At 37.0% G+C, this 27173-nt stretch overlaps 1 protein-coding gene across 1 annotated transcript in view; it reads right to left on the bottom strand.

Annotated features, from left to right (window-relative positions):
* The window catches only part of pear1 (platelet endothelial aggregation receptor 1), a 46888-nt gene that overhangs the window by 3430 nt on the left and 16285 nt on the right, over positions 1 to 27173 (bottom strand). Inside the window, exons 2-20 of the mRNA XM_016507910.1 lie at positions 17069 to 17179; positions 15748 to 15852; positions 15133 to 15233; positions 14914 to 15006; positions 7169 to 7293; positions 6878 to 6999; positions 5794 to 5902; positions 5564 to 5700; positions 5069 to 5281; positions 3900 to 4074; positions 3695 to 3815; positions 3432 to 3595; positions 2995 to 3097; positions 2174 to 2320; positions 1943 to 2074; positions 1485 to 1613; positions 771 to 896; positions 460 to 669; positions 218 to 327 (exon numbers count right to left, since the gene is read on the bottom strand). Coding sequence (XP_016363396.1) covers positions 218 to 327; positions 460 to 669; positions 771 to 896; positions 1485 to 1613; positions 1943 to 2074; positions 2174 to 2320; positions 2995 to 3097; positions 3432 to 3595; positions 3695 to 3815; positions 3900 to 4074; positions 5069 to 5281; positions 5564 to 5700; positions 5794 to 5902; positions 6878 to 6999; positions 7169 to 7293; positions 14914 to 15006; positions 15133 to 15233; positions 15748 to 15852; positions 17069 to 17175 — 2529 coding nt within the window. The 5' untranslated portion in view covers positions 17176 to 17179. The remainder of the gene's footprint in view (positions 1 to 217; positions 328 to 459; positions 670 to 770; positions 897 to 1484; positions 1614 to 1942; positions 2075 to 2173; positions 2321 to 2994; positions 3098 to 3431; positions 3596 to 3694; positions 3816 to 3899; positions 4075 to 5068; positions 5282 to 5563; positions 5701 to 5793; positions 5903 to 6877; positions 7000 to 7168; positions 7294 to 14913; positions 15007 to 15132; positions 15234 to 15747; positions 15853 to 17068; positions 17180 to 27173) is intronic.

Below are 27173 nucleotides of genomic sequence, written 5' to 3'. Positions count from 1 at the left end.
AAGCATCTGCTAAATGACTAAATAAATAAATAATAAATATGAGTAACATTTGAAGCAATTTGTGACAGAGCTAACAAAATTCATAGTGTACAGGTTGGCTAATGACAGTTTACATACTGTGCACAATATTCATATAGTAAGAGTAAAATGCTAGTATGATAATCCAAACATGGTATATACCATGTTATTGTACATATAATACCATAGTATTACTCACCTTGATGGCTCGGTCCTGGTTGTTGGGCAGGTGTGGCAGTGGAGGTCTGTTCTGAGACAGTGTGTGGTAACTCGGGTTTGAGTAATAGTGATGGTAGCTGTGTGGAACATCTACAAGAAATAAGCAAATACAAAATAAAAATGTTTATAAGTACATCCGATTTTTTGTATATAAATTCCTTATCGTCTAATTTGTGCAAATGAGGCACTACTGAAAGTATCAAAAACTCCTGTGGCTCATACCTGGCACAGCGTACTCTGAACTGACGGTGCGGGTTGAAGAGAAAGACACAACGGGTGTGTTGCTCTGCTTGTCCTGCTGTCTGCGCCGATACAACAACAAAACAGCCAACAGGAGCACAACCAGAATCACCAGCACCACAATTCCTGCGATCGCACCCCACGAGTCCTTCTCCACCGGAGACACGGGCACCATCATACTCAGCTCTTGCTCTGAAAAACACACAGCCATTCACATTACACACACTGATAGCCATTAACATTTCAGTGTTTAACATACAGAAAATCAAATGTTTTTAGGCTGCTTTTAATACCTGGTTTGCAGTCCCCGCCTGGTCCAGGTGCACACACACAGTCTCCAGTGTGAGGGTTGCAGGAATGGTTGGGGGGACACGAGCATGTCTGAGCACAGTTAGTGCCGAACGTCCCAGTCTGACACACTGCAAAGACAGACATTTGGCAAATGTTCGATGAACTGGTAGAGTGACAGACATATTGAGCCTGATCCAGGAATAAAAATGTATTTTCAGCTGAGAATTAGAGTATGACTTATTTATTCCGAAACCACATCCAGGAAATCTGGCAAACAGTCTTTTCTAAGAGAAACAACTCTTAATATTCTACTTAAGCTTAATCATTGTAACACACTATGCAGTCATTTTCTTACTCAGTATTTTTGTCTTGTTTTCCAGTACAAATCTAAACATTCTTCAATCAAGATTTATTTACCTTAGATGCACTATGTTTTGTTTTCTGAGAAATGTATCAAAATTAAGTGTGGTTTTTGGTAAAAAAAAAAAAATATATATATATCGGGTTAAGTAGTGAGGTAAGAAAAATCAACTTTATTCAAAAGAAAAACAAGTTTATTTTTCTAACCGCATTGGCAGACATTTTTCTTGTTTTACCTCATTTCATTTTGATTAATTTCTCAGAAATGAAATGTAACATCTTTGCATGAGATATGAAATAAAGCTAGTGAAATCAAATATTTTCTCATTGACAAGGTCTGTTGTCCAGAAACTCACATAAAGAGCAGTCTGGTCCAGTCCATCCGGCGGGACAGAGGCACAAACCATCCTGGTGATGACATGTCGCATTGTTGGTGCACATGCACACATTGCTACAATGGCGTCCATACCGACCCATTGGGCAGGCTAGAAGTCAAACAAAAACAGCAACTAAATGATTTATACAAGCATTAAAATAGAGCATTATACTGTAGACAGTTTGCTGCTATGGAAGTTATAGGTTTAAAGAGATAATTCACACAAAAATGAACATTCTGACATTACTTACCTTCAGGTTGTTTCAAACTTGTATGCTGTTATTTTTCAGTGAATAATGACTTAAATGGTCAACTTATATGGTGTTTTTAGCCTGTGGTCACTATGAACAATCATTGTATGGAAAAACTGCTTCAAAATTCTCCATTTGTGTTTGAAACCAATTTCTTTAAGTAAGTCTTTGCATGTGTGTATCTAACCTTGTTCACACAGGTGTCCGGTATATCCAGGCAGACACAGACAATCGCCTGTTATGTGATGACAGGAGGAGGCATGTACACATGGTGGACACTGACGGCTGCACCTCTCTCCAAAGAGACCAGCACTACACACTATAGAGAAGAGAAGAGAGCACTGTCTAAACCAGCTCTAATGTGACCTGAGCTCTCAGAGACGCTGATGGATGCACAGGTATATATATATATACTCACTGTGTTGACACTGAGCTCCCCAGAATCCGGGTTTGCACAGGCAGGTTCCCGTATGTGCCTGACAGGTGGCGCTGTTGAGGCAGGAGCAGGTCTGGTTGCACTGAAGGCCCCAGGTTCCCTCTGGACACTGCTGTGTACAGCGCAGACCTGCAGAAAAAAATCGATGAGTTGCCTAAACTGTCATGTGCTGTTTGAGGTCTAGTGCCCTATTTTTACTTGGGGGGGGGGAATCTAAGTTTCAACAGATTCACACTGGATTTTTCTAGTTTTTTAACGAGATATCTCTTAGCTTCAGATATATTTTTATGACCCTCTGACTGGTGTACATGCTGTAGAGATTTCAAAATTACTATTATTATATGCATCACTTGAATCTCAAACATAAAAATCAAGTCAAGCTCAACAGATAATGAGGGGATTAATATAATATAATACGTAGGGTTTAATATTAATAATATACTAATATAATAGTAAAATAAAGGTCTACACTGCATTATGAGTGATATCAATGGAGAGGAATAATTAAATATGCACAGAATGGCACACTACTCATACTATCTTTGTAGTATGCAATATCTAAACCATTCACAGTATTCACATTTTCTGTAGGTATGCAAACTTGACATACACATTTGCTGATATAGACCAGTGCATACTGCACAGAATACTGTATCCCATAATGCAATGCGCTTGGCTCATCCTTCTATTTCCTGAGTGACTGAGTGCTTCACTCATTATTTGATCAGCCAGAAGCTGCTTCTGCTTTAAACATTTATCACTTCATACTGTATACTGTTTTTGCATATTGAATAAAGTCCTACCTGTCCAGCCAGGTAAACACAGACACTGGCCTGTAACACTCTCACATCCTTCATCATGCAGACAGTCACATTTGTGTTGACAGCCTGGGCCAAATGTCCCGATCTGTTTAAACATGAATGGAAATATTGATTCAGAATGATCAAATAACTCTGAAATTATACAGCTCTAACATAATTACTACTTTAATTTGAATGATGGCCATGCAACATGTACTCTAAGCAAAAGAGTGTTATGCATTTGCCATCAGGTTAATAACTTTTGCTGATGGTGTAAAATTACTGCAGATGATTTAGGTGACAGATATGCTGAACAGACAACAACACATGTCAAATTCAGTTCATAGGAGAAAAAAAGTGTGACTAAAAATGAATGACCTGCATCTTCTGAACTGGTTTTTGTAAATCAAATACATGTGCACTGTAGATATTTGACTTACTGGACAGGGCTCGTCACAGGAAGCTCCTCTCCACCCTGTGGTGCACTTGCAAGAACCATCAGCAGGGTGGCAGGATGCCCCATTTACACACTGACAAGTGAAGTTGCAGCCAGGACCCCATGTGCCCTCTGAACATGCGATAGAACAGTCAAGTCCTCTCCACCCTAAACACACACGCACAAAGACACTGTTGGGGTGGCATAGATAGATTCATTCTTGAAATAATTAGTTCATTCTTTCTTTTAATGTGTACCAGAACTTACCTTCCTTACAGAAACATGTTCCATCGATAGGAGAGCAGGCTATAGAGTTTACACAGGTACAGGCAGACAAGCAGCCCCTCCCGTAGAAACCATCCGCACAAAGCTTCTCGCAGTGTAGTCCCTACACACACACAGGAATATTAATGTGGAATATTATGTGGTATTGAGGAAGTTATTTTGTTTGTGATCATATCTGTCCACTCACTGTGTATCCGGGTGAACAGTGGCACTGGCCCGTCACCGTGTCACACACCCCTCCGTTCACACAGAGACAGGGCTCCAGGCATCCGTTACCATAATAACCACCAGCACAGGTTTCATTACAATATAGCCCCGCCCACCCAGGGTGACAGGTACACTCCCCCTTCAGAGGATGGCAGCTGTAATATCCATGACACAACCAATATATACAATTACTCAAGCTAATCTTTTTTTGTTATCAAACAGCATTCGGTTAATAGAATGATCAGCTGATTGGTCAACCCAAATAGTTTGTCTTTGTTCTCAGTGTTGTTATCATTAACTACACCTATTAAATACATTAAAAATAATAAATATTAAAATTAATAAGATTAATAAGTTTGTTAATGGAAATAAAGCTGAAATAAAATATAAATATCAGATGAAAAACTTAAAGGGATAGTTCACCTAAAAATGAAAATTCTGTCATTATTACTCACCCTCACGTCGTTCCAAACCCGTGGCGCATGCTCGGCGCTTTCCAATGAATGCAAACAACAATAAATTATGTTATTTTTGTTTTCTTTGCACAAAAAAAGTATTCATGTAGCCTCGCAAAATTTAAGTTGAGCCACTGATGTCCCATGGACTGTTTCGATGCTGGATCGGAATGATGTCCGATGTCCTTACTACATTTCTGGCTCTGGGAACATTTCAGTTGCGTTGCTGTCTATGCAGAGAGCTCTCAGATTTCATCAAAAATATCGCAACTTGTGTTCCGAAGATGAACAAAGGTCTTACAGGTTTGGAACTACATTCGGGTGAGTAATTAATGACAGAATTTTTATTTTTGGGGTGAACTATCCCTTTAAATGAAAAATAGAAAATTAGTTGCCTCGGCAATGAACTGAAATAAGATTAAGTACTAATATTGCTAACTGAAAATCAAACTGTAATAAAAAATAAATTAAAACTGTATAGAAAAATGACTAAATATTAAACTAAAATTAAAATAAAAACATTAAAATAAAAGCCAATTCAAAATTGTAATAGAAACTACAATAGTACATAAATAACACTGGTTCTGAGAACAAAAGGCATGTAATTTTCTCTTGAGTTCTTGTAGTTGTGTTCACACTGTGGCAAATCAAAGTTAGTGATCATCAGTAACAGACATGGAAGCACACAGCACACCTGAGAGTGTTTTGTGAGTTGCAGAGGCAGCGGTGTTCGCAGTGCATGCCGTAGGTCCCGTCAGGACACATCCTGTGATCACAGCGTGGACCCTTAAACCCCGGCTCACACAGACACCCACCGTGGATGTTATAGCACCGGGCTCCGTTAGCACAGTCACACACACCCTTACAGTCCTCACCGTATGTACCCACCGGACAATCCTCGTTACACCTTCACAAGAGACACACATGCTCACTCAAGAGGGAATCATACAGTATAACCATGCTGCTCAAATAACTATCAGAGGCTTTACTGTGGATTTCAGACTTTTTCAAGATTCTACAAATCCATAATTACATTATGGCCAACTACAAACAATAAGTTGTCACACATAAGCAAATAGTTTCTTAACTGGTGGGTTGTGACCCAAAAACAAGTGTCAAGTCTGTTCTGATAGGACTGCAGATGGTAGGGAAAAATCAAGCAAAATGCAAATCTTAAAATTATGCAGACCTTTCTCCATTGTAGCCTGCATCACACTGACATTGGCCTTTTTCTGGATCACAGTGGCCTCCATTATGGCACAAACATTCTTTAGCACAGTTTGGACCAAAACGGCCTGGTGGACACTGCTCAGTACACACTGCACCCTGAAACAGAGAGAGAGGCTAAAAATGGATGTTCAACAAAGAATAAATAAACAAACAAAAAAAAACCCCACAGCCAATACACAGATTTCTCACCATCCAGCCAGGAGGACACAAACACACCCCTCTCCCCTGGCAGATGCCGCCATTCTGACATGGGCAGCGTGCAGGACAGCGGCTCGGTCGCATGCATGGCTCCTCGCACCTGAGCGACAGATACACATGGGGTGCACAGTGAAAATCTGATTCAAAATTCAGTTCAAACATGGACAGACAATGATAATGTTTTAGAACTGTAAAAATGTAAAACCACAAAAATATGGTGTAAAATGATTAAGGAATATTTCAGATGCACAATTTTTTGGCCACTAACCAAATAAGTAAATTTTTTACAATGACCATGTGAACTCCTTTGTACAAAAAGTCAAATTCTGAAGATTTCTGAAATAAATTTTTCAATTCAACTTTTCATTCATGCTGGTCATTTAATTTGTAATGGAAAGAAAATTCAGTCTGAATATTAATTGTGAAATTAACACATGACATAACATACGCATGAAGGTTTTTTTTTTTTTCAACAGTGTTATTGTTAACCAAAAAACGCTTTTAGTAGTTGGAATAAAATAAAATGTAAAAATATTATGAAAAACTTAAAAAACATACAAATTTGAAATGTTATCTTGGCAGCTAACTGAAATGCATACATTTAAGATGAAGTACTAAGATTACTAAAACTAAAATGGAAATAAAACTGAACCAAAATATAAAAAATCAAAAACAAATAAAATGGCAAAAGTACATAACCAAATTACTAAAACTTAAACTAAAATGATAATTATAAAAAACAATTTTCAAAATACTGATAAATACTATAATAGCATATAAATAATACTAAAATAACAGTTTTCCAGTACTAAGATACTCAAGTTTCATAGACTGGGTTTTGGAAATAAATGCAGCAAAGATAAGGAAGACCAAATGTTTATTGTATATATGTACCCATGCATGACACAACATACTGTATTGTATATAATGTCAGCAAAATGCTTTAAAATAAGGATAATGTGAGGTATGTAAAAATATACATAGGCATATGTGACAAGAGTAAATTTAGCATTTGAAATCCTTCCATAATATACAGAGAGCTGTAAGAAACCACATTATTACTTCCTGTACTCACAGAGTTCCAGTAAATCCATCTCTGCACACGCATTCTCCAGTGGTTTTATTGCAGGATCCTCCTGTTCCACACTGGCACTGCTGCAGACAACCCTGACCGAACGACATTGCAGGACAGGGGTCCTGACAGGAAGAAAATGTTGAATTAAAATAATTCAACTTTGAATATACAGTAATCTGTAATATATTGTAACTTTATCGTAATTACATCATATATTTTACTTGAATAAAAGCAGGTAATTTACATGCTACCACATCCAGCTCAATAAAGAGGCTGTTGGTGTGTCTGTACCTGGCAGTGTTCACCAGTGTATCCGGCTGGGCACTGGCAGCTTCCTTTAATAACGTCACACTCTCCCCCGTTCTGGCACTCGCAGCGCTGCCTGCAGCCTGGACCCCAATGCTGGGCATCACATGCTAAACACAAACACAAATTCAGCTAAATCTGAGATATCGGCAAACACATATTATAAAGTCTGTTCAGATGCATTTACAAGAAGCTTTTCTTTGGATTAAAGTGGTTTTCTTATTGGTCTGACTGTGTTTGGTTATTTGAGCAAATCAGTGCTAAAGAATTCCTAAATACTTCAGAGATTCTCTTGAGCATCCCTGGCATTTAGAGCATGACAAATTGATAGCGTGATTGACCAGAGAATTTGGACGGAGCTCAACAGAAGGAATGAGTTTCAAATGGGAAATTTTACAGATGGAGTTTGGCCGGACCTCAGAGAGAGCTCAGGCCAGCGCTCACACAGGGATTGGATTTCGGTCATGACACAACCTTAACTGATGACACGTACCCTTTAGGGGTTAAGAAGAGGAATCCGTCACAGAAACAGACACACACACACACACACACACACACACACACTCATGAAGAGCAAGTCAAGATGAAGAGCTCATTACCAAGAAAACTTCTCTGGAACTCAAAGAGATCATTAATCATTGAGGATCTGAGCTCATTTGGCTTCTATGATACTAGTTAACTTCTTTATTCCAGTGTATTGAATGGTTTTGATAGGACAAAATATACAGTATAAAAATTATTGTGACGAGAGCTCTAACATAATTACTACTTTAATTTGAATGATGGCCATGCAACATGTACTCTAAGCAAAAGAGTGTTATGCATTTGCCATCAGGTTAATAACTTTTGCTGATGGTGTAAAATTACTGCAGATGATTTAGGTGACAGATATGCTGAACAGACAACAACACATGTCAAATTCAGTTCATAGGAGAAAAAAAGTGTGACTAAAAATGAATGACCTGCATCTTCTGAACTGGTTTTTGTAAATCAAATACATGTGCACTGTAGATATTTGACTTACTGGACAGGGCTCGTCACAGGAAGCTCCTCTCCACCCTGTGGTGCACTTGCAAGAACCATCAGCAGGGTGGCAGGATGCCCCATTTACACACTGACAAGTGAAGTTGCAGCCAGGACCCCATGTGCCCTCTGAACATGCGATAGAACAGTCAAGTCCTCTCCACCCTAAACACACACGCACAAAGACACTGTTGGGGTGGCATAGATAGATTCATTCTTGAAATAATTAGTTCATTCTTTCTTTTAATGTGTACCAGAACTTACCTTCCTTACAGAAACATGTTCCATCGATAGGAGAGCAGGCTATAGAGTTTACACAGGTACAGGCAGACAAGCAGCCCCTCCCGTAGAAACCATCCGCACAAAGCTTCTCGCAGTGTAGTCCCTACACACACACAGGAATATTAATGTGGAATATTATGTGGTATTGAGGAAGTTATTTTGTTTGTGATCATATCTGTCCACTCACTGTGTATCCGGGTGAACAGTGGCACTGGCCCGTCACCGTGTCACACACCCCTCCGTTCACACAGAGACAGGGCTCCAGGCATCCGTTACCATAATAACCACCAGCACAGGTTTCATTACAATATAGCCCCGCCCACCCAGGGTGACAGGTACACTCCCCCTTCAGAGGATGGCAGCTGTAATATCCATGACACAACCAATATATACAATTACTCAAGCTAATCTTTTTTTGTTATCAAACAGCATTCGGTTAATAGAATGATCAGCTGATTGGTCAACCCAAATAGTTTGTCTTTGTTCTCAGTGTTGTTATCATTAACTACACCTATTAAATACATTAAAAATAATAAATATTAAAATTAATAAGATTAATAAGTTTGTTAATGGAAATAAAGCTGAAATAAAATATAAATATCAGATGAAAAACTTAAAGGGATAGTTCACCTAAAAATGAAAATTCTGTCATTATTACTCACCCTCACGTCGTTCCAAACCCGTGGCGCATGCTCGGCGCTTTCCAATGAATGCAAACAACAATAAATTATGTTATTTTTGTTTTCTTTGCACAAAAAAAGTATTCATGTAGCCTCGCAAAATTTAAGTTGAGCCACTGATGTCCCATGGACTGTTTCGATGCTGGATCGGAATGATGTCCGATGTCCTTACTACATTTCTGGCTCTGGGAACATTTCAGTTGCGTTGCTGTCTATGCAGAGAGCTCTCAGATTTCATCAAAAATATCGCAACTTGTGTTCCGAAGATGAACAAAGGTCTTACAGGTTTGGAACTACATTCGGGTGAGTAATTAATGACAGAATTTTTATTTTTGGGGTGAACTATCCCTTTAAATGAAAAATAGAAAATTAGTTGCCTCGGCAATGAACTGAAATAAGATTAAGTACTAATATTGCTAACTGAAAATCAAACTGTAATAAAAAATAAATTAAAACTGTATAGAAAAATGACTAAATATTAAACTAAAATTAAAATAAAAACATTAAAATAAAAGCCAATTCAAAATTGTAATAGAAACTACAATAGTACATAAATAACACTGGTTCTGAGAACAAAAGGCATGTAATTTTCTCTTGAGTTCTTGTAGTTGTGTTCACACTGTGGCAAATCAAAGTTAGTGATCATCAGTAACAGACATGGAAGCACACAGCACACCTGAGAGTGTTTTGTGAGTTGCAGAGGCAGCGGTGTTCGCAGTGCATGCCGTAGGTCCCGTCAGGACACATCCTGTGATCACAGCGTGGACCCTTAAACCCCGGCTCACACAGACACCCACCGTGGATGTTATAGCACCGGGCTCCGTTAGCACAGTCACACACACCCTTACAGTCCTCACCGTATGTACCCACCGGACAATCCTCGTTACACCTTCACAAGAGACACACATGCTCACTCAAGAGGGAATCATACAGTATAACCATGCTGCTCAAATAACTATCAGAGGCTTTACTGTGGATTTCAGACTTTTTCAAGATTCTACAAATCCATAATTACATTATGGCCAACTACAAACAATAAGTTGTCACACATAAGCAAATAGTTTCTTAACTGGTGGGTTGTGACCCAAAAACAAGTGTCAAGTCTGTTCTGATAGGACTGCAGATGGTAGGGAAAAATCAAGCAAAATGCAAATCTTAAAATTATGCAGACCTTTCTCCATTGTAGCCTGCATCACACTGACATTGGCCTTTTTCTGGATCACAGTGGCCTCCATTATGGCACAAACATTCTTTAGCACAGTTTGGACCAAAACGGCCTGGTGGACACTGCTCAGTACACACTGCACCCTGAAACAGAGAGAGAGGCTAAAAATGGATGTTCAACAAAGAATAAATAAACAAACAAAAAAAAACCCCACAGCCAATACACAGATTTCTCACCATCCAGCCAGGAGGACACAAACACACCCCTCTCCCCTGGCAGATGCCTCCATTCTGACACGGGCAGCGTACAGGACATCGGCTCGGCCTCATGCACGGCTCCTCGCACCTGAGCGACAGAGACATGTCACACCATATACAGTAGTGAGGTGCACAGTGAAAATCTGATTCAAAATTCAATTCAAACCTGGACAAACAATGATAATGTTTTAGGATTGTAAAAATGTAAAACTGCAAAACATTATGGAGTAAAATGAAGGAATTAAGGAAGATTTCAGATACACACTTTTTTTGGTCACTAAACAAATAAGTAAATTTGTTATAGTGACCATGTGAACTCCTTTGTACAAAAAGTCAAATTCTGAAGATTTCTGAAATAAATTTTTCAATTCAACTTTTCATTCATGCTGGTCATTTAATTTGTAATGGAAAGAAAATTCAGTCTGAATATTAATTGTGAAATTAACACATGACATAACATACGCATGAAGGTTTTTTTTTTTTTCAACAGTGTTATTGTTAACCAAAAAACGCTTTTAGTAGTTGGAATAAAATAAAATGTAAAAATATTATGAAAAACTTAAAAAACATACAAATTTGAAATGTTATCTTGGCAGCTAACTGAAATGCATACATTTAAGATGAAGTACTAAGATTACTAAAACTAAAATGGAAATAAAACTGAACCAAAATATAAAAAATCAAAAACAAATAAAATGGCAAAAGTACATAACCAAATTACTAAAACTTAAACTAAAATGATAATTATAAAAAACAATTTTCAAAATACTGATAAATACTATAATAGCATATAAATAATACTAAAATAGTGTTGTTTTCCAGTACTAAGACAGTCAAATGAAATTTCCTTTGACTGTGTTTTTGAACTAAATGCAGCAAAGATAAGGAAGACTACTGTTTACTGTATATGATATGTGCCCATGCGTGACACAACATACTGTACTGTATATAATGTCAGCGAAATGCTTTAAAATAAGAATAATGTGAGGTATGTAAAAATATACATAAGCATATGTGACAAGAGTAAATTTAGCATTTGAAATCCTTCCATAATATACAGAGAGCTGTAAGAAACCACATTATTACTTCCTGTACTCACAGAGTTCCAGTAAATCCATCTCTGCACACGCATTCTCCAGTGGTTTTATTGCAGGATCCTCCTGTTCCACACAGGCACTGCTGCAGACAGCCCTGACCGAATGACTTTGCAGGACAGGGGTCCTGACAGGAAGAAAATGTGTTGAATTCAAATAATGAAACTTTGTTATATATTGTAAATTTAGCTTTTTTGAATATCATCTCCCAAATCACATAGTAATGTAAAGTTTTGAATGTATACTTCATCTAGACATAATATATTTTACTTGAATAAAAGCAGGTCATTTAATAAAGAGGCTGTTGGTGTGGCTGTACCTGGCAGTGTTCACCAGTGTATCCGGCTGGGCACTGGCATCTTCCTTTAATAACGTCACACTCTCCCCCGTTCTGGCACTCACAGCGCTGCCTGCAGCCTGGACCCCAATGCTGGGCATCACATGCTAAACACAAACACAAATTCAGCTAAATCTGAGATATCGGCAAACACATATTATAAAGTCTGTTCAGATGCATTTACAAGAAGCTTTTCTTTGGATTAAAGTGGTTTTCTTATTGGTCTGACTGTGTTTGGTTATTTGAGCAAATCAGTGCTAAAGAATTCCTAAATACTTCAGAGATTCTCTTGAGCATCCCTGGCATTTAGAGCGTAACAAATTGATAGCGTGATTGACCAGAGAATTTGGACGGAGCTCAACAGAAGGAATGAGTTTCAAATGGGAAATTTTACAGATGGAATTTGGCCGGACCTCAGAGAGAGCTCAGGCCAGCGCTCACACAGGGATTGGATTTCGGTCATGACACAACCTTAACTGATGACACGTACCCTTTAGGGGTTAAGAAGAGGAATCCGTCACAGAAACAGACACACACACACACACACACACACACACACACACTCATGAAGAGCAAGTCAAGATGAAGAGCTCATTACCAAGAAAACTTCTCTGGAACTCAAAGAGATCATTAATCATTGAGGATCTGAGCTCATTTGGCTTCTATGATACTAGTTAACTTCTTTATTCCAGTGTATTGAATGGTTTTGATAGGACAAAATATACAGTATAAAAATTATTGTGACGAGAGGGGCGGGGCCGAGAGCCGTGGGAACGGAGCGAGGCCGGTGGAGTTAATGCTAATGCGCGACACCTGCGCCACTCACCGGTCTCGAGTCCCATGGAGGAGCTCCGGAAGGATAAAAGGAGGAGTGACAACAGTGTTGGACGAGAGAGGACCAGGCTGGACTTTATTTTGTGTTTTGTGTGCGGCAGTCGTCCGCGAGGGGCTGCCGCTTTAGTTTAGTTTTGTGTTTGTTTATTTTATTAAATCTTCTTTAAATGTTCGCCGGTTCCCACCTCCTTCTTCCCGTGACTACGAACTTTGTTACAATTATTTATATATTTTTTTATTTTATTTAATTTTTTTATTTATACTACCATTCAAAAGTTTAGGGTCAGTAAGATTTTTGCTGTTTTGCTGCATTTATTTGGTCAAAATTCAGTAAAAACAGTAACATTGTGAGATATTATTACAATCTAAAATAATTGTATTCTATTTTAATATATTTTAAAATGTAACATTACTGTGCTGGCAAAGCTGAAATTTCAGCAGCCATTACTCCAGTCTTCAGTGTCACATGATCCTTCAGAAATCACTCTAAGGGTACAATACACAACAGTGTCTTTGTGTTTTTGAAAGTTTCACATACAGTTGACAACATTGTCAAAACAATCCTACACTGATCTGCGAAAAAGACTAAAACTGCTGTATTACGTATGCCAGGCCAGTAGTTGGCGATGTAACTTTGAAAAGAAACACTACGCACCTGCTCACATACTGTATCTATAGACTTAACATGCAATACACATGCGCATGACGTCACTGTTTTTACAAATTTTTACTATAGTTTTTAGATATTCTGCAGACTTTGTTTGGTTTATTCTACAGTATCTTCTACTTCAGGACAGAGTTTTAGGCTACGATTACACTGGTGTGTTTTCATTTTAAAATGCATAACTTTTGCTACGGTTACGCCTGTTGTTTACACTACTCCGGCATTTTTGGCCCCTTGAAAACAGAGAGTTTCGAAAAACCCTGTGCAGACCCCGTTTTAGTTTGAAAACTCCGGGGTTGCGTTTCAGTGTAAACAGACCAAAACGGAGACTTTTGAAAACGATGGCGTTGCTGCCCACATTTGCTCTGTGTGTAAACAATAACATCATTCTCATTGTTGTACGTGCATAAATGGTCATGTGACATGGCGTTTTCGGTTGTGTAGTGTGGAAGGAGCTCTTAAGACGAGGATCACCGTTTTAAAATGAAAACGCACTAGTGTAAACAGGGCCTTATATATATATATATATATATATATATATGTATGTATATGTATGTATATATATAGTATATTTCAAATTATTAGATGAACTATTAGATGAAAAATGTTGCATTGGCAACTAACTGAAATTTGTTTAAAATTAAATACTGAAATTACTAAAACTAAAAACTAAACAATAAAAAATACAAATAAATACAATTTAAATGTAAACATTAAAAAACCACAAAAGGCTCATAACAAAATTACTAAAAATAAAATGAGTATGAGTAAACTGAATATATAAAAATAAAAGTTAATTCAAAATATTAAAAAAATACTATAATAGTTTTGTAAATATCACTCTAAAAAATGCTGGGTTGTTTCAACCCAACTGGTTAATCCATATTTGACCCAAAGTTGGGTTGAAACAACCCAGCATTTTTTAGAGTGTAATATTAAAATAACACAGGACTGCATTATTTGTATGTGGAGAAATGTGTAAAATCAGCTGAGAAAAATGGAGATGCTTTAGAAACCATAGCTATGAAAACTCTTATTTTCATTTTTATGATTCATACACATATAAACGAAAGAAAAGGAACAGAGTTAAGCAGAGAGCAGATGCAGAAAGAGGAGAGGGGGAAAAGAAAACAAGAGGAAAAAGAAAAGGGAGAAAATGGGGCCCAATAAAAATATGCACAGCAACAGCAACACTAACAAATGACAACACGTTCAAAAATGAATCCAGAACACTCAATGAAAAAAAAGGTATCTTAGAAAAAAGCAAAGAAGTTCCCTACTTTTTGAAACAGCTTTCATGTCAGCTTTTGCATTTAATGCTTTTAAATGCTGCACTTTTAGGTTGTTTTTGCATGTCAGAAAGAGAAGGAGAAAAAGTGTGACGCATTACTCACAGCTGGAACAGTCTTCTCCACGCCAGCCGCTCTCACACTGGCAGCGATCAGGTGCTACGCAGCGGCCATGGACACACTCCTTAGTGCAACGTGCTACACACACACACACACACACACATAGAGCAGGAAGGGAAAAACAAACACACAGAGAGATGAAAATACAAAAACAAACCATTCAAAACCATTAAGGTAGAAGTTAAACGTCAATTTAATACTCACGAACACATTTATTTCTGCTCTCATAGAAACCACGGCAGCACTGATACCTCCTCCGATAGTCCATTTTCACCACCTGCCTATAAAGTGTTTTATAGGTGATCCTGGAGAGTGAATGAGAGAACCTCCATTTTAACCATGGAAAAATAAATAATTCAAGACCACACAATATTCATTATTTCATTATCACAACTCAGCTGTACTTGGAACATAAAGACTTCTGATTCAGTAGTTGTCTTGGATCAGCTTTTGGCACCTTCTTTTCAGAAAAGTATAATATTTAGAAATGTATTAAACATTCGGTACCTTTCCCATTCGCCTTATTTCAGATTAACCTTAAAAAGGCCTTTGGGAACCGTCGTAAGACCGGCAGGGAGAGTGAGATTGCATGCCAGCATTGTAATAAAGGGAGCGTGTGTGAACGCCAGCATCACAATTACTTGGATTCAAAGCAATTTTGAGATTGCACTGCCAAACCAAACAATCCCTCCAGTGACCAAAGCTGAAGGCCGAAAACCTCTGCAGCATGAAAGAATTCATGCTGCGTTTAGTCTAAGTCAGCTCAGTGTAACTGTGAGTAAATGCATGAGTGCGTGTGTGTTTGTCAGTGTATGTCACCTGTGCCGGGTGCATTTGTTAGCGTTCCAGGGTTCAAAGCAGGTCTCTTCATACTTCACTTCGTCGAAAGGTTGAGCATATGATTCCTTCACTGAAGTGGTGAAACTAGAAAGGAACAAAGATTCTGTCATGTTCACCAGTCACTTGTTTTTTGCATCATTCGACATGATGTACAACACAATTGCTGGAACTGTCCCCATAGAGTGTTTTGCTCATGGTTTGCAGTGTTCTGCCCAGTTTGTAGCGCTAAAACTGAGAAGAGAATTAATTTTATTCCCTCAGGAATTTATAATGGGTTTTTGGAATGACTGTTTTAGATTTATGAGTAAAAATAGGTCTGTGGTTAAAATTACTTGAAAAGGCTGTCACATTTTTTTCCTACATCATAAATGGGTCTTTCTCAAAAATGTAAACTTTCTAATTAAAATGTTTTTTTAATGTTTAAGTTTGAAGGTTTGGTTTTCTCCCATTAAAAATTATTGACAAATACAATTTCAATCTGTAAAATAATCCCATCCATCCATAACCAAACAGCTTGTCCTTTATGGTTGAAGGAATTTGTTTTACTTAATTTTATTTAATTTTATGAATGAAGTAAATCATAAACTGTAAACTTTCTGATTTAAAAAAAAAGTTTCAATGTTTAAGTTGAAGTTTGAAAAATGAAGTAAATCATAACACAAACATGAATTTTGAAACCATTGTGTGATAACCACCTTAAAAAGAAACTCTTTCTAAAGAATATTTTTGGAGTACAAATTACTCATTACCAATAAATATTGAGTAGTTTAACACAAGGTAGTTTAACACAAAGTACATTTTAAATATAAGCTCCCTGAAATTAAAGCAAAGGCACTCTAAGTTGATACATATAACATACAACATAATTTATTCTTAATCATAATATGGTTAGTTTATTGATATCGAAGGCTATATGCTTAATATGTAGCTCTGCTTGACACATTTTGAATCAGGGGGTCCCTGCTCCATGTCTCTTATCGCCACTGAAAAATGTTGAAGACCCCTGGTTTAACATCTAGCTTATGAACTTACACTTTTATACTTACACTCTCACTGTATAAAATAAAAGATATTGCTTGAAACAGGTCTTGATATAATAAGCAATTTTGCTACTTGGGTATCTTGTTTTAACATTTCCGTTATATTGAGATATTTTGCCAGGATTTTGGTGGTGTTGTTATTGTTTGACTTGCAGACATTGATCTACAACAGCAGTTTTGGCTGCCAGCATGCATTGGAGCAGATTATCTCGACTTGGCATTGGCTTTCTGAGCTCTGTATTGGAGCAGATGATTCTTACCTTTCCCATAAGCTGCAAACATTTGGATCTCGGGGGTCCAAAGACAATGACAGTTCACACACACAGCCCAAGACAAACAGGACCACACAGATCTCCGCCGTCTTCATCCTGCTGTAAAGAGAAAAACAGTCAACTAACTTATAAAACTCTGCCCCTCAGAACTGTTGATGTGACACTGCAAGGCCAATGCAAAACTCTCCTTCCATTTTAAGACATATTGAAGCCATCTGGTTTTATTTATGAGGATGCTTTAGGCACTCCGTAGGAAAGGGACAGACAAGTCTCCCATGGTGAGGATTTCTGAGACTAACAGCAGCTTTATGAGCACATGCTCTCACACACACCTACACAGTCTTCAGAACAATATCAGGATACATACTGGCTCTATAAGGAGTCTTTTCCTCCAGTATAGGAAAACTGCAAACCCTGAAGTGTCACAGTGTTAACCTTCCCTGTCTGGACACCTAGTGGAATTACTATTGTGTCTAAGAAGGTTAGCAAACATCACGTGGAATGAAAACATGGTGTTCTTTCTTATAAATTAAGTACTATATTGAACAAACATAATGAGGAATGTAATTCCAAAATATAAAACTATTTTGTACTTCTGTGTCTGCAAAAAGGTTTGAAGGAAAGAAAATGTTATAAATATAATTTATATTATATTTATATGGGTTGCTCCCAAGGGGAACATCATATTTGGGAGTTCGTGGCATTAAAAATGATTTAAACCCCTGGTCTAGTATACTATATGAGTGAAGGAAACTCTTTAAAGTGAATCACAAATCATCAATGCCTGTTTGGTTTGAAAATGAATAAAGAAACAACTTTTGCAAAATAACACTGAAAAAGTCATATGATAGGTCAGTTCATCATCATCACACACAAATCCTAAATCAAACTAGACACAAACAGAACAAAAGAGACCAGAATATTGTGGGTAGATGTCAGGTTTTCATTAAGAGCTATAGGATTTAATAGGTCCCCTTACTGGGGTGGAGTATATTATCCCTGTTCTTTCTGTTTTTTTTTTTTTCATTAGAAAAAGTGTTTGAGACCACATTAGGATTCCTGTGAGCTGAGAAACTAGGAGCATGTTTAATGAGCAGTGCACCGCGACAGAGAGTCTGTGACAAACAAGTGGTTTAAATCTACTCTGAACCTGAGGCTGCGTTAATTGCATTTACGTCTAAGAAAACAACAGTCTTATGCAGGAGCAGATGGATTTTTTGAAAATGGCGTACTTGTCTCTAGCAGGATATTTGGCATGTGTAAGGATGCTGACTGTTCAAGTGCTACCTCAATACAAAATCCATCACATAAGTTTATGACATAAACAATATTAATGCCAAGTTCTGTCATGGCACAGGCTGATGGGTCCTTAACATAAACTGATGATATTCACCGCATTAAACGACTTGGCACAAGCTGATTGGTTCATGTTGCTTACGCAGCCAATGAGCTTACTGCTTTACATTTAAAACACTCAGTCACAGCGTCATCAAACTACGCCTTTGTCTCTTTGTTTATTTTGAATACGCGCCCTCCAGCGGCGAAAATTACATATTGTGCCTTTAAATACTCACAGCACTGTATCGGCTTATGTATTGGCAGTAGCAAGCTCCTGTACTTGCTTGCAGCAGCAGCAGCAATAATCTACAACTACAGCAATATCCAACAGCAGGAGCAATTCAGCAGCGTAGCAGATCTACTCCACCAAGACCAAATACATTAACATTGTCATATCCATTACCATGCTACAATCTTCAGAGATTTGTCATGATAGTATAAAAATATAATATAAAAATATTGTTTTTAGCTTAGAAAGCAGGTGTTATATCTCCATCTAGAAGGAGGATGCGACAAGAAGTGAATATGAAAACATCTAGAATTGGTCTTACTCCCAAAATAAGTTTTCTTTACAGTTTATAATCTTTACATTTATATTATTTACACAGAATAATATAAAATGTTTTTTAGAATACTATTTATTAATACATTACAACAAAACGCAATCAGTAAATTTACGGATGCAAGTCTCACAAATACATCACAGTAATGGTTTCCTGACTCTGACATCACAAAAAAAGGGACTTTTTGTTGTGACCTTAGTAATGCTTCACTGACTGATTTAACCTGCTAACTAACAAGTGAATATATTACAAGTGACTTGCAAGTATATTGCGAGTGACTTATGAAAAAGAGCCAGTTCATAAGAGTCATTTGTGCACTGTTCGTTCGTTGCTGCTTGCAGGAAAAACAAGTTTAACTAACTGTCTAGATTTTAAATAGCAGTTGCACATATTTTTTATTTTTTGTAGCATTGTCCATTTGAGTCACAGCCTGAAGTTCCAAGTAAGATTCAAGTAAGTTTGATCACTTGCTAAACTGTTGCAGGGCTGCAGGGCTTTGAAATGTGCAGTATTAAACCATGAGTTGATTTTAATGAGCCGAACAGATGCCGTGCCCGCACTCGACTGCTTTCATGTGGACAAATTATGGGGAGGACACATTACATGGCACAAACAAGAAGGGAGAGAGAGTGAGGGATTTCTTTCATCAACATTTTGTTTGCATCTGACACCAAGGATTGGTGCCACATTAAAAATGAATACCATACGGCAGGATATTTTTAGGGGACACACTCACAAAAGTCAAACGTTCAGCATCCGAGTAGTAGCGTGAGTGAGAGCACTCTGATCACCCAAACCAAAGATGTTCTGTCATTTAAAAGGCCCCACAATGCTGCTCCTGGGTGAAGATAAGGGCAGAATGGAAAATCAATGAAAACACATGTAGTCATCTGTTTCTGGCTGGGTCAGTAATGCGCAGTCCTCATGCTCGGGAAGAGTCCAAAGTCAATGCACACGATAATCATTCACACACATATGAGCTTTTCATGCAGTCGGATATTGCGATTGAATTTCCATGGTTTTAACTAGACAACTGGGAAGACTATGTGTGCGTCAATATCTCATTAGTGTTCGCATGTTTGCTACGAAACTAATCATGTGACATGATGCCCAAAAATTACTGTCATGAACTGGTTTTATTTAACAAGTTAGTGAAAAATATTCATGAAACAGCCTTATACTTGCTCGTGGGTTTGAATCAGACTCATTCAGTAAGTGAAACGTTCAGAGCCATCACATATTTCACAACTCAATTTTGCTCAATGTACAAGAGTCATTTGTCTGTTACGTTCGATTTGACATGAACTTAATTGTTTCTGGTTCTATACTTTAAGTTCAAGAGACTTGCATCAGTCTATTTATTGATGGCTGAATTCGGGAAGAGCACAGCTAGTGCTATTATATTTTCGCCATCTGTATTCTTTCTTTCTTTCCTTCTTTTTTTCCAAACAGACAGCATTATTCTTAGAAAACAGAGCATATTTGCTACAAATAGAGATTCAGTATCAAATTGCAACAAATACTTCAAGAACAACAGTTTATATACCTTAAAACATCGTGCAGCATTGTCCTTCAATGCAGCACACAGCAGTGTTTGTTTGTAAATGGCTAAAGAAACTATGCACTCTATGAATTTAAGTGTTTTTAAAAAACCATCTTTATCAAGGGATTCTGTAATTTCTTAACTAAAAAAGTCATATGTCTTCTACATGTTTCATTGTAGTAGCTAATGGCTCTCTTGTCTTTTTTGTGTGTGTGGAGCTTTGCTTTGGCCATAGTGTTGCGCCTCATGCTGTCTTTAAACATCCCGCCGTGTGCACTGTGGTTTTAAGAAACTGTGTCAAGTTAAAAATAGTCAAAATTAAAAAAAAAACGTCTCTTGAGATACCTTTATTCTGATCTATTTAGCATCTCCATTTAAAATCTTTTATGATGAGCCCCCTGAAATGTGTCTGACGAGGTCACTTTTTGCAAACTACTTTTGGAACAAAAAAAAGAACATGCAGTCACAGTTTCTCGTAAGTCTATTTCAGCTTTGATTGGAGTGAATTAAATTTGGATTAAAAAGGCTTTAGTTTTTAATGCTGGTGCATGGGGTTATTATGCACAGATGCACATGGCATTGATCAGATTTCCTTATTTCCTTTCCTGTCCCTCTCTTCAACTGCTCGGGGCTGCATGCTAATTTAAGAAGAAAATATTAGTCATTATTTGGAACGGAGTGACACAGTGAAAGGAAAATAAGAAGAAAAGAAAAATGAGCCATCAAAAAAGACAGCCAGAAAGAGAGGGAAACAAAAAAGGAGAGCGAGAGGGGGAGAAAGGTTGCATAATAGCTCTGGACCCTATGGACCCGCATGCATAAATAGTCTCTCATATAACATAAGTATGCATATAATCATTCCAGTTCTCCTCCAGTTCCACAGACCACTGACAAATGTAGCAAAGAGCAGATATCCTGGCAGGATCCAACTAACACGCGCTCATTCATGCACAGAAACACATATACTGAGACTGCCAAACCTGCTATGAAGTATATTGGGGAAAGGCTGGAAAATGAGAAAAATAAGCTCTTAAACAGTCAACATGTCTTTCTAATTCTGCTGTTGTAGAAGTCCACTTCAACAAAGAATGAGATTTGTGTATTATTCATAAAAATAACACATAAACCTCTACGCCCCTCAAGAGAGAGTCCAAAACTGACATCAGGACTTGGAAGATGCAGGACTGAACACAAATTCATGGCCATTCGGAAAATGAGCGAAATACAGCTGGAAAGCCAGTGTATTCGGCCCTTCCGTTTTAAGAAAGATATAGTGACAACACAACAGTAACCAGATCTTTGGGAACAAAGCCAGCTGAAGCTTATCTGTGAGTGAGGTCATACTGTGTGCTTGCTTCTCAAAGCGTCTGTTCATACACACAATTTATTGTTGCATTTTATTTGAGATTGCAATTTTTATATTTCATTAGATTTAATTGGATCTTAATGGTTTGTTGTACTCAAGCAGAACAGTTTATTGCTCTCTGAAGTACTTGATAGGTCAATTTCGTACACTAAAAAATGAGTAGGATTTACTTTTAAATTAGTTTCACTCGGAAATTGCTAGTATTTTTTATTTATTTTTTTTACAAAGAATTACAAAGAAACTGCCATTAAACTGTGAAGTAACACATTAAATTAAATGTGAAATTTTGAAATAGAAATACTCAAATAGTATTTTCTGATAAAAAATACCCCAATTATCTTAGTTTTATTTATAACTTCAAAAAATTACAGTGTATAATAATAACCAGTAAACTTTATACTTTACACTGTAGAAAATTAGCGTGGTTTTAACAGTAAAAGACTGTAAAAATGCTGCAGTAAAAACCTGTTAAATGGTTAACAGTAAGTTTATGTACTGTATACGGTGAATAACTGTAATTACAGTTAATGTAATTTTACAGTAAAATACAAAAAAACGGTAACATTTTACATAAAGCCTTTATGTCTAATGCATTATAAAGGGTTATTAAAGGCTATAATGCATTATAATTATTCATAATGTGTGTTGTAATATGTTATATCTTGTCCTAAATAATTATAACCAAATTTAAAATGCATAGTGTAATGAATTGATAAGTGTTATAATGTATTAACAATGCATTATAAGGTGCATTACAAGGCATAATTAATGCATTAAAGCTATTTTTATAATGCATTATACAAGGCCTTAAGTAAAGTGTTACCAAAAACAGATTTTGGAAGTGAAAAAGAACAAGTCATTGTATAATTTACAGTGAAAACTTGTAAATTGATATTCCCAGAATTCCCTGCATTGATGTTTTTTTCATTGTAATAACTATGTTTATCAGTGTATTATAAAGTTACAAAACATATTAGTACTTCATTAGGAATATGAAATGTTTTTTTTACTGTGAATTTAAATTCAGACTGTAAAACCTAAAATGTTGCTACCATATTTTTTACGGTAAAGTTCTGGCAACCACATCTGTCGGTATTTTACCAAAAATTTCAGAGATGTTTTTTTTTTGTGTAAACTAATCGCCAAATAAAGTAATATAATAGTCAAAGCAATATTTATTAATTTATTTGTAAATGAATAAAAAGTAGGTATATTCAGTAGGATATATAGTAATAGTAGGATAGCTTGTCATTATCAAAAAAAATCATTATATGATAATTATATGTCATTATATATTTCTCAGCAATAAGGTGGTAACATGTTTTTGAAGTAAGGAAACTCACATTTTCAGAGATGCAGGTAATTCACACTAATAATAATACACTAATGAAATGCTTCTCCAAGCATTATGTTTCTTATCAATATTGGTGCTAATCCAGCAATTCCATCTGGTACAGACATGAATACTCTGAGACAAGCAATATTAACTTCTTCATTGTTGTTTCGTTGTAGTACAGGTAGGATATGACAGTTGGTCGGTGTGGTATTTGCCCTGCCCCTCCCCCACTGTGATTGGACAGCTGGATAAAAAGTGACAGTGACAAGTGATGAATTTTCCACAAAGTTTAACATTTTTTAAAATCTCGGTGCACAGAAAAAATAACACTAAATGCTTCCATTGAAAACAATTGAAAAAATGCAGTAGCTCAAGAATAAAACAATGCTCCCATTGAAAACAATCGAAAAAATACACTAGGCTCAAGAAAACAACACTTTGGTGGACACACGCCCTTATTCCAATCATTCCAGCTCTGCAAACATCAGCAACACTTTTAACTTCTCCATGCTGGCAAGTCACAATGATATAAGCAGCATCAACGATTTTTATGCATACCTAGCTTCGCATCGGGTGGTTCTTTGCCTCAGCATTGTGCATTACATTTGTTTTATGCACACCTAGCCATGCATTATCTCTTACACGATCACCTGACTTTACATTATTGTAGGATTACAACGATTGTTGTTTGAGCTAGTATGCATTAATCTTCAAATCCGAAAGGAGACGAGTTCATGACTGCAGTAACCACTCAAACCAAAGTCAAACTCAGTTTCAATCACATTCAATCTGTAACGAATCAGCTACTTATAGCAGACAAGAGGGTCACAAGACAAGAACAAACCAATGGGAAACAAGACACATGACTAAGACAACCAATCAGAACATGACACAATGAACAGAGGAACCAATGACATGAATACATGAGGGCAAGGGAAGCATGACACAAACAGGGACCATGACTAAACTAAATAATAAAAGACATGAACATGAACATGAAACAAAAACAAAACCCAAACCCCACATTACACAACCTCAGCGAAAACAACCTCAAAAAACATCTCAACAGACTGAGAGTGAGCGAAGGGCTACTATAGTCTATTATAACAACGATCTGCTGCTGACCCGCTCCTGTTCTGGCAGTACGGATGCCACGCTGTTGTTTACCTTGCCAGAAAGAGCAAAGAGATGAGGTAAAGGAATAATACAGAGCTGACTGTCATCTGACCAAAACCCCAGTTCTGGCTCAGACACACTAACTCCAGTTAAACCAGTAAATCTAAATTACGGTAAACTGGCATAAAAGCCCCATAATAGAAAACATCTGGGGCTGAATTTCAAAACACACTCTCAGCCTCCGCACCACAGAGTGTTTAGCTGGCTGTGGTCTGGGTTCAGTGTAGCGCCACATAGTGTGAGTCTTCAAGTGTGGGGGTGGGGGGTAGTGAACCCCTCATCAATAAACCAGGGGTTAGTGAGTCAGTGCAATATTGAACTCCACCCGTTTTTCCATGTTTAATGCTACACTAATCTCAAAGGCTGTGGCGATGTGTATTTCTATGGTAAATGCTTGGGTTTGGCAAACCCACTGACTCACTATGAGTATTTTGTGTTTCAGATTCACACTGTAAAATCATATGTTTATGTCTCTGCAAGAAAAATAATTCTCACGTCAAATGCTTCTCGATTTGAGCTGGCTGGTTTTATGCAGCTTGGTGCACTTTTGTTTACGTACATTACCTACCTCATAAAAAACATTAGAGCCACACAAGAACAGCAGAGTTTGGTGGGATTGTGGGAAGGCGTCATATAGGGACCGGGTCTAAACCGCCAGAATATCCACTTACGGGCCATACAAGCCATAATTACAATGGAAAATCACATAAACTGGCAGCTAGAGTCTGTTCTGATGCATCTCAAGTGTCGGTGGATACATTTCAGTTGGAATGCGACTTTGCAAAGACAATTCATTTAGATAGGTTCAAAAATATTTTTTTTTATTTTGAGAAAAGTGAAAAGTGTATTTTACATTAATGATGTTATAATTTAGCAGTAAATCCCCGCTGTTCTTTTCCCCCATATTCCCCTATGTTGAGAGAACAACAGAAGCATCTCCACTTTTGATGAATAGTAAAAGCTGGAATGTTGACCTCTGACCTTTGAGGCCTTATTAGACACTGTTCAATTTTCACCAACACTAATTTCTCCCCAAAGCTTTGTTTCTTTCTGCAAACAGCAACACGTTTCTGTTTGTACTTTTAACCGAAAGACAAAACACAGAGCTTCGAGGGGAATGGCCGTTCAGAGCGCAGATGGATTTGTAATACTGTTCTTCACAGTATGAGTAACAGAGGTCTCAAACCCAAACACTCTTAGCAGATGAAGTGACATGTTGGCTGCTGTCTGCCAGCCCTTAAGCTAAAACACCCCTATACCAGCTTTCACATGCTGTTGCCCAAGAAATTGTGATGGAAACCATATAAACACCACTGTAAAGAAAATCTGAATGACTAAACATGCCTCCTAAAATAACCATCAAGTGCTTTTGTATTTGTGTATTACATTTTAAAGTCTTTTATGTATTTTCTATTTCTAGTGTTTTTATTACATTTTATTTAAGGAATATAACATGCAATTGCAAATATTTTTGTACAAATGTATTTTGTCTATATAAAGTGTGTGTGTGTGTGTGTGTGTGTGTGTGTGAAATGCATATAATCGTTTTTATTATCGATTAATTCCTTTAGTACAATGACAAATAAAAGGTAATATTTTAATTACGGAATAACATTTTGTCTTTATATGACACTTACTATTACTTACAGTATAAAAAAGTCTCTACACATGAAAGAAACATATAGCTGCCTTAATATTTTTGAAAGGGAGTCTTAATATACAAGGGGATCATAATATTTGGGGGTTCTTGGCAGAGGCTTCACTAGACCCTTTTTATTTCATTCTGTGAAATACCACTGTGCCCCAGTAAAACATTACTGATAAATCTTTATATGTCAATAGAGACTTTTGTATACTGACTTGAGAATCATTTTTGCTGATAATATTTCAACAATTAAATAATGTGTTTTCGATCATCTGTTTAGAATCAGAACAAGCAAAGCTAGACTAGCAAATGAATCACTATTTTGATCGGTCAAACGGGTCTAAAACTGTTTGCGGTTTAGTTTGATTCATTTTGACAGTTCAGTCATGCACTGAGTCATTTCAGAGGTTTTTCACATCAAAATAATATCAGGATATTTTATAAGACAAAAGAGCACTTGTTGAGGAGGATATGTACTTACAATCCAATGTAGGAAAAAAAACTGCAAATGTCTTTTATTTATTCATTTACATCCAAAACAGTACCAAAAAAGTGTCAAAATTAGGTCACAACTTTTTTTTTTTAAGATTCATTTTTGGCTTTCGTTTTATGTCTTTATTTCGATAGGACAGTATTCATAACTTTCAGTCATGAGACCGGCTCGAAGACCTATAGAGGGCAAAACAACCATAGAAGTGCAGCACAAGCCTGTCAGTTTTCCATCTGTTTCCAAGCCGGAAATATTTAGATCACCTCTCAAAAGAATAAAACAAAGATATGTGAACAAAATACAAGCTCTGGCCATTTGCAATCCATATTATAGGCACCCGCCGCAATATTTCAATCACTAAACAGCGTGACAAAACATTGTGAAATACAATACAAAGTGCCTTAATGTATGTAAAACAGATATTAAAGGGGTCCTATTATGCTCTTTTACAAAGTCTTGATTTTGTTTTGGGGGTGTACTAGAACAGGCTCTCATACTAGGTTGTTCGAAAAACACATAATTTTTGACATATTTTACATTATTACAACACCTCTCTCCTAAGTCTGGCATGAACGGCTCGAATAGTTCCTGTATCAAATGAAGGCCCGCCTTCTGAAATACGAAATGTGCTGTGAT

This window comes from Sinocyclocheilus anshuiensis, unplaced genomic scaffold (genome assembly GCF_001515605.1).
Source record: "Sinocyclocheilus anshuiensis isolate Anshui unplaced genomic scaffold, SAMN03320099.WGS_v1.1 scaffold702, whole genome shotgun sequence".
In the NCBI taxonomy this organism is placed as follows: Eukaryota; Metazoa; Chordata; class Actinopteri; order Cypriniformes; family Cyprinidae; genus Sinocyclocheilus; species Sinocyclocheilus anshuiensis.
The sequence above is the reverse complement of the archived record's forward strand: the minus strand, read 5'-3'. Positions and strand labels throughout refer to the sequence as shown.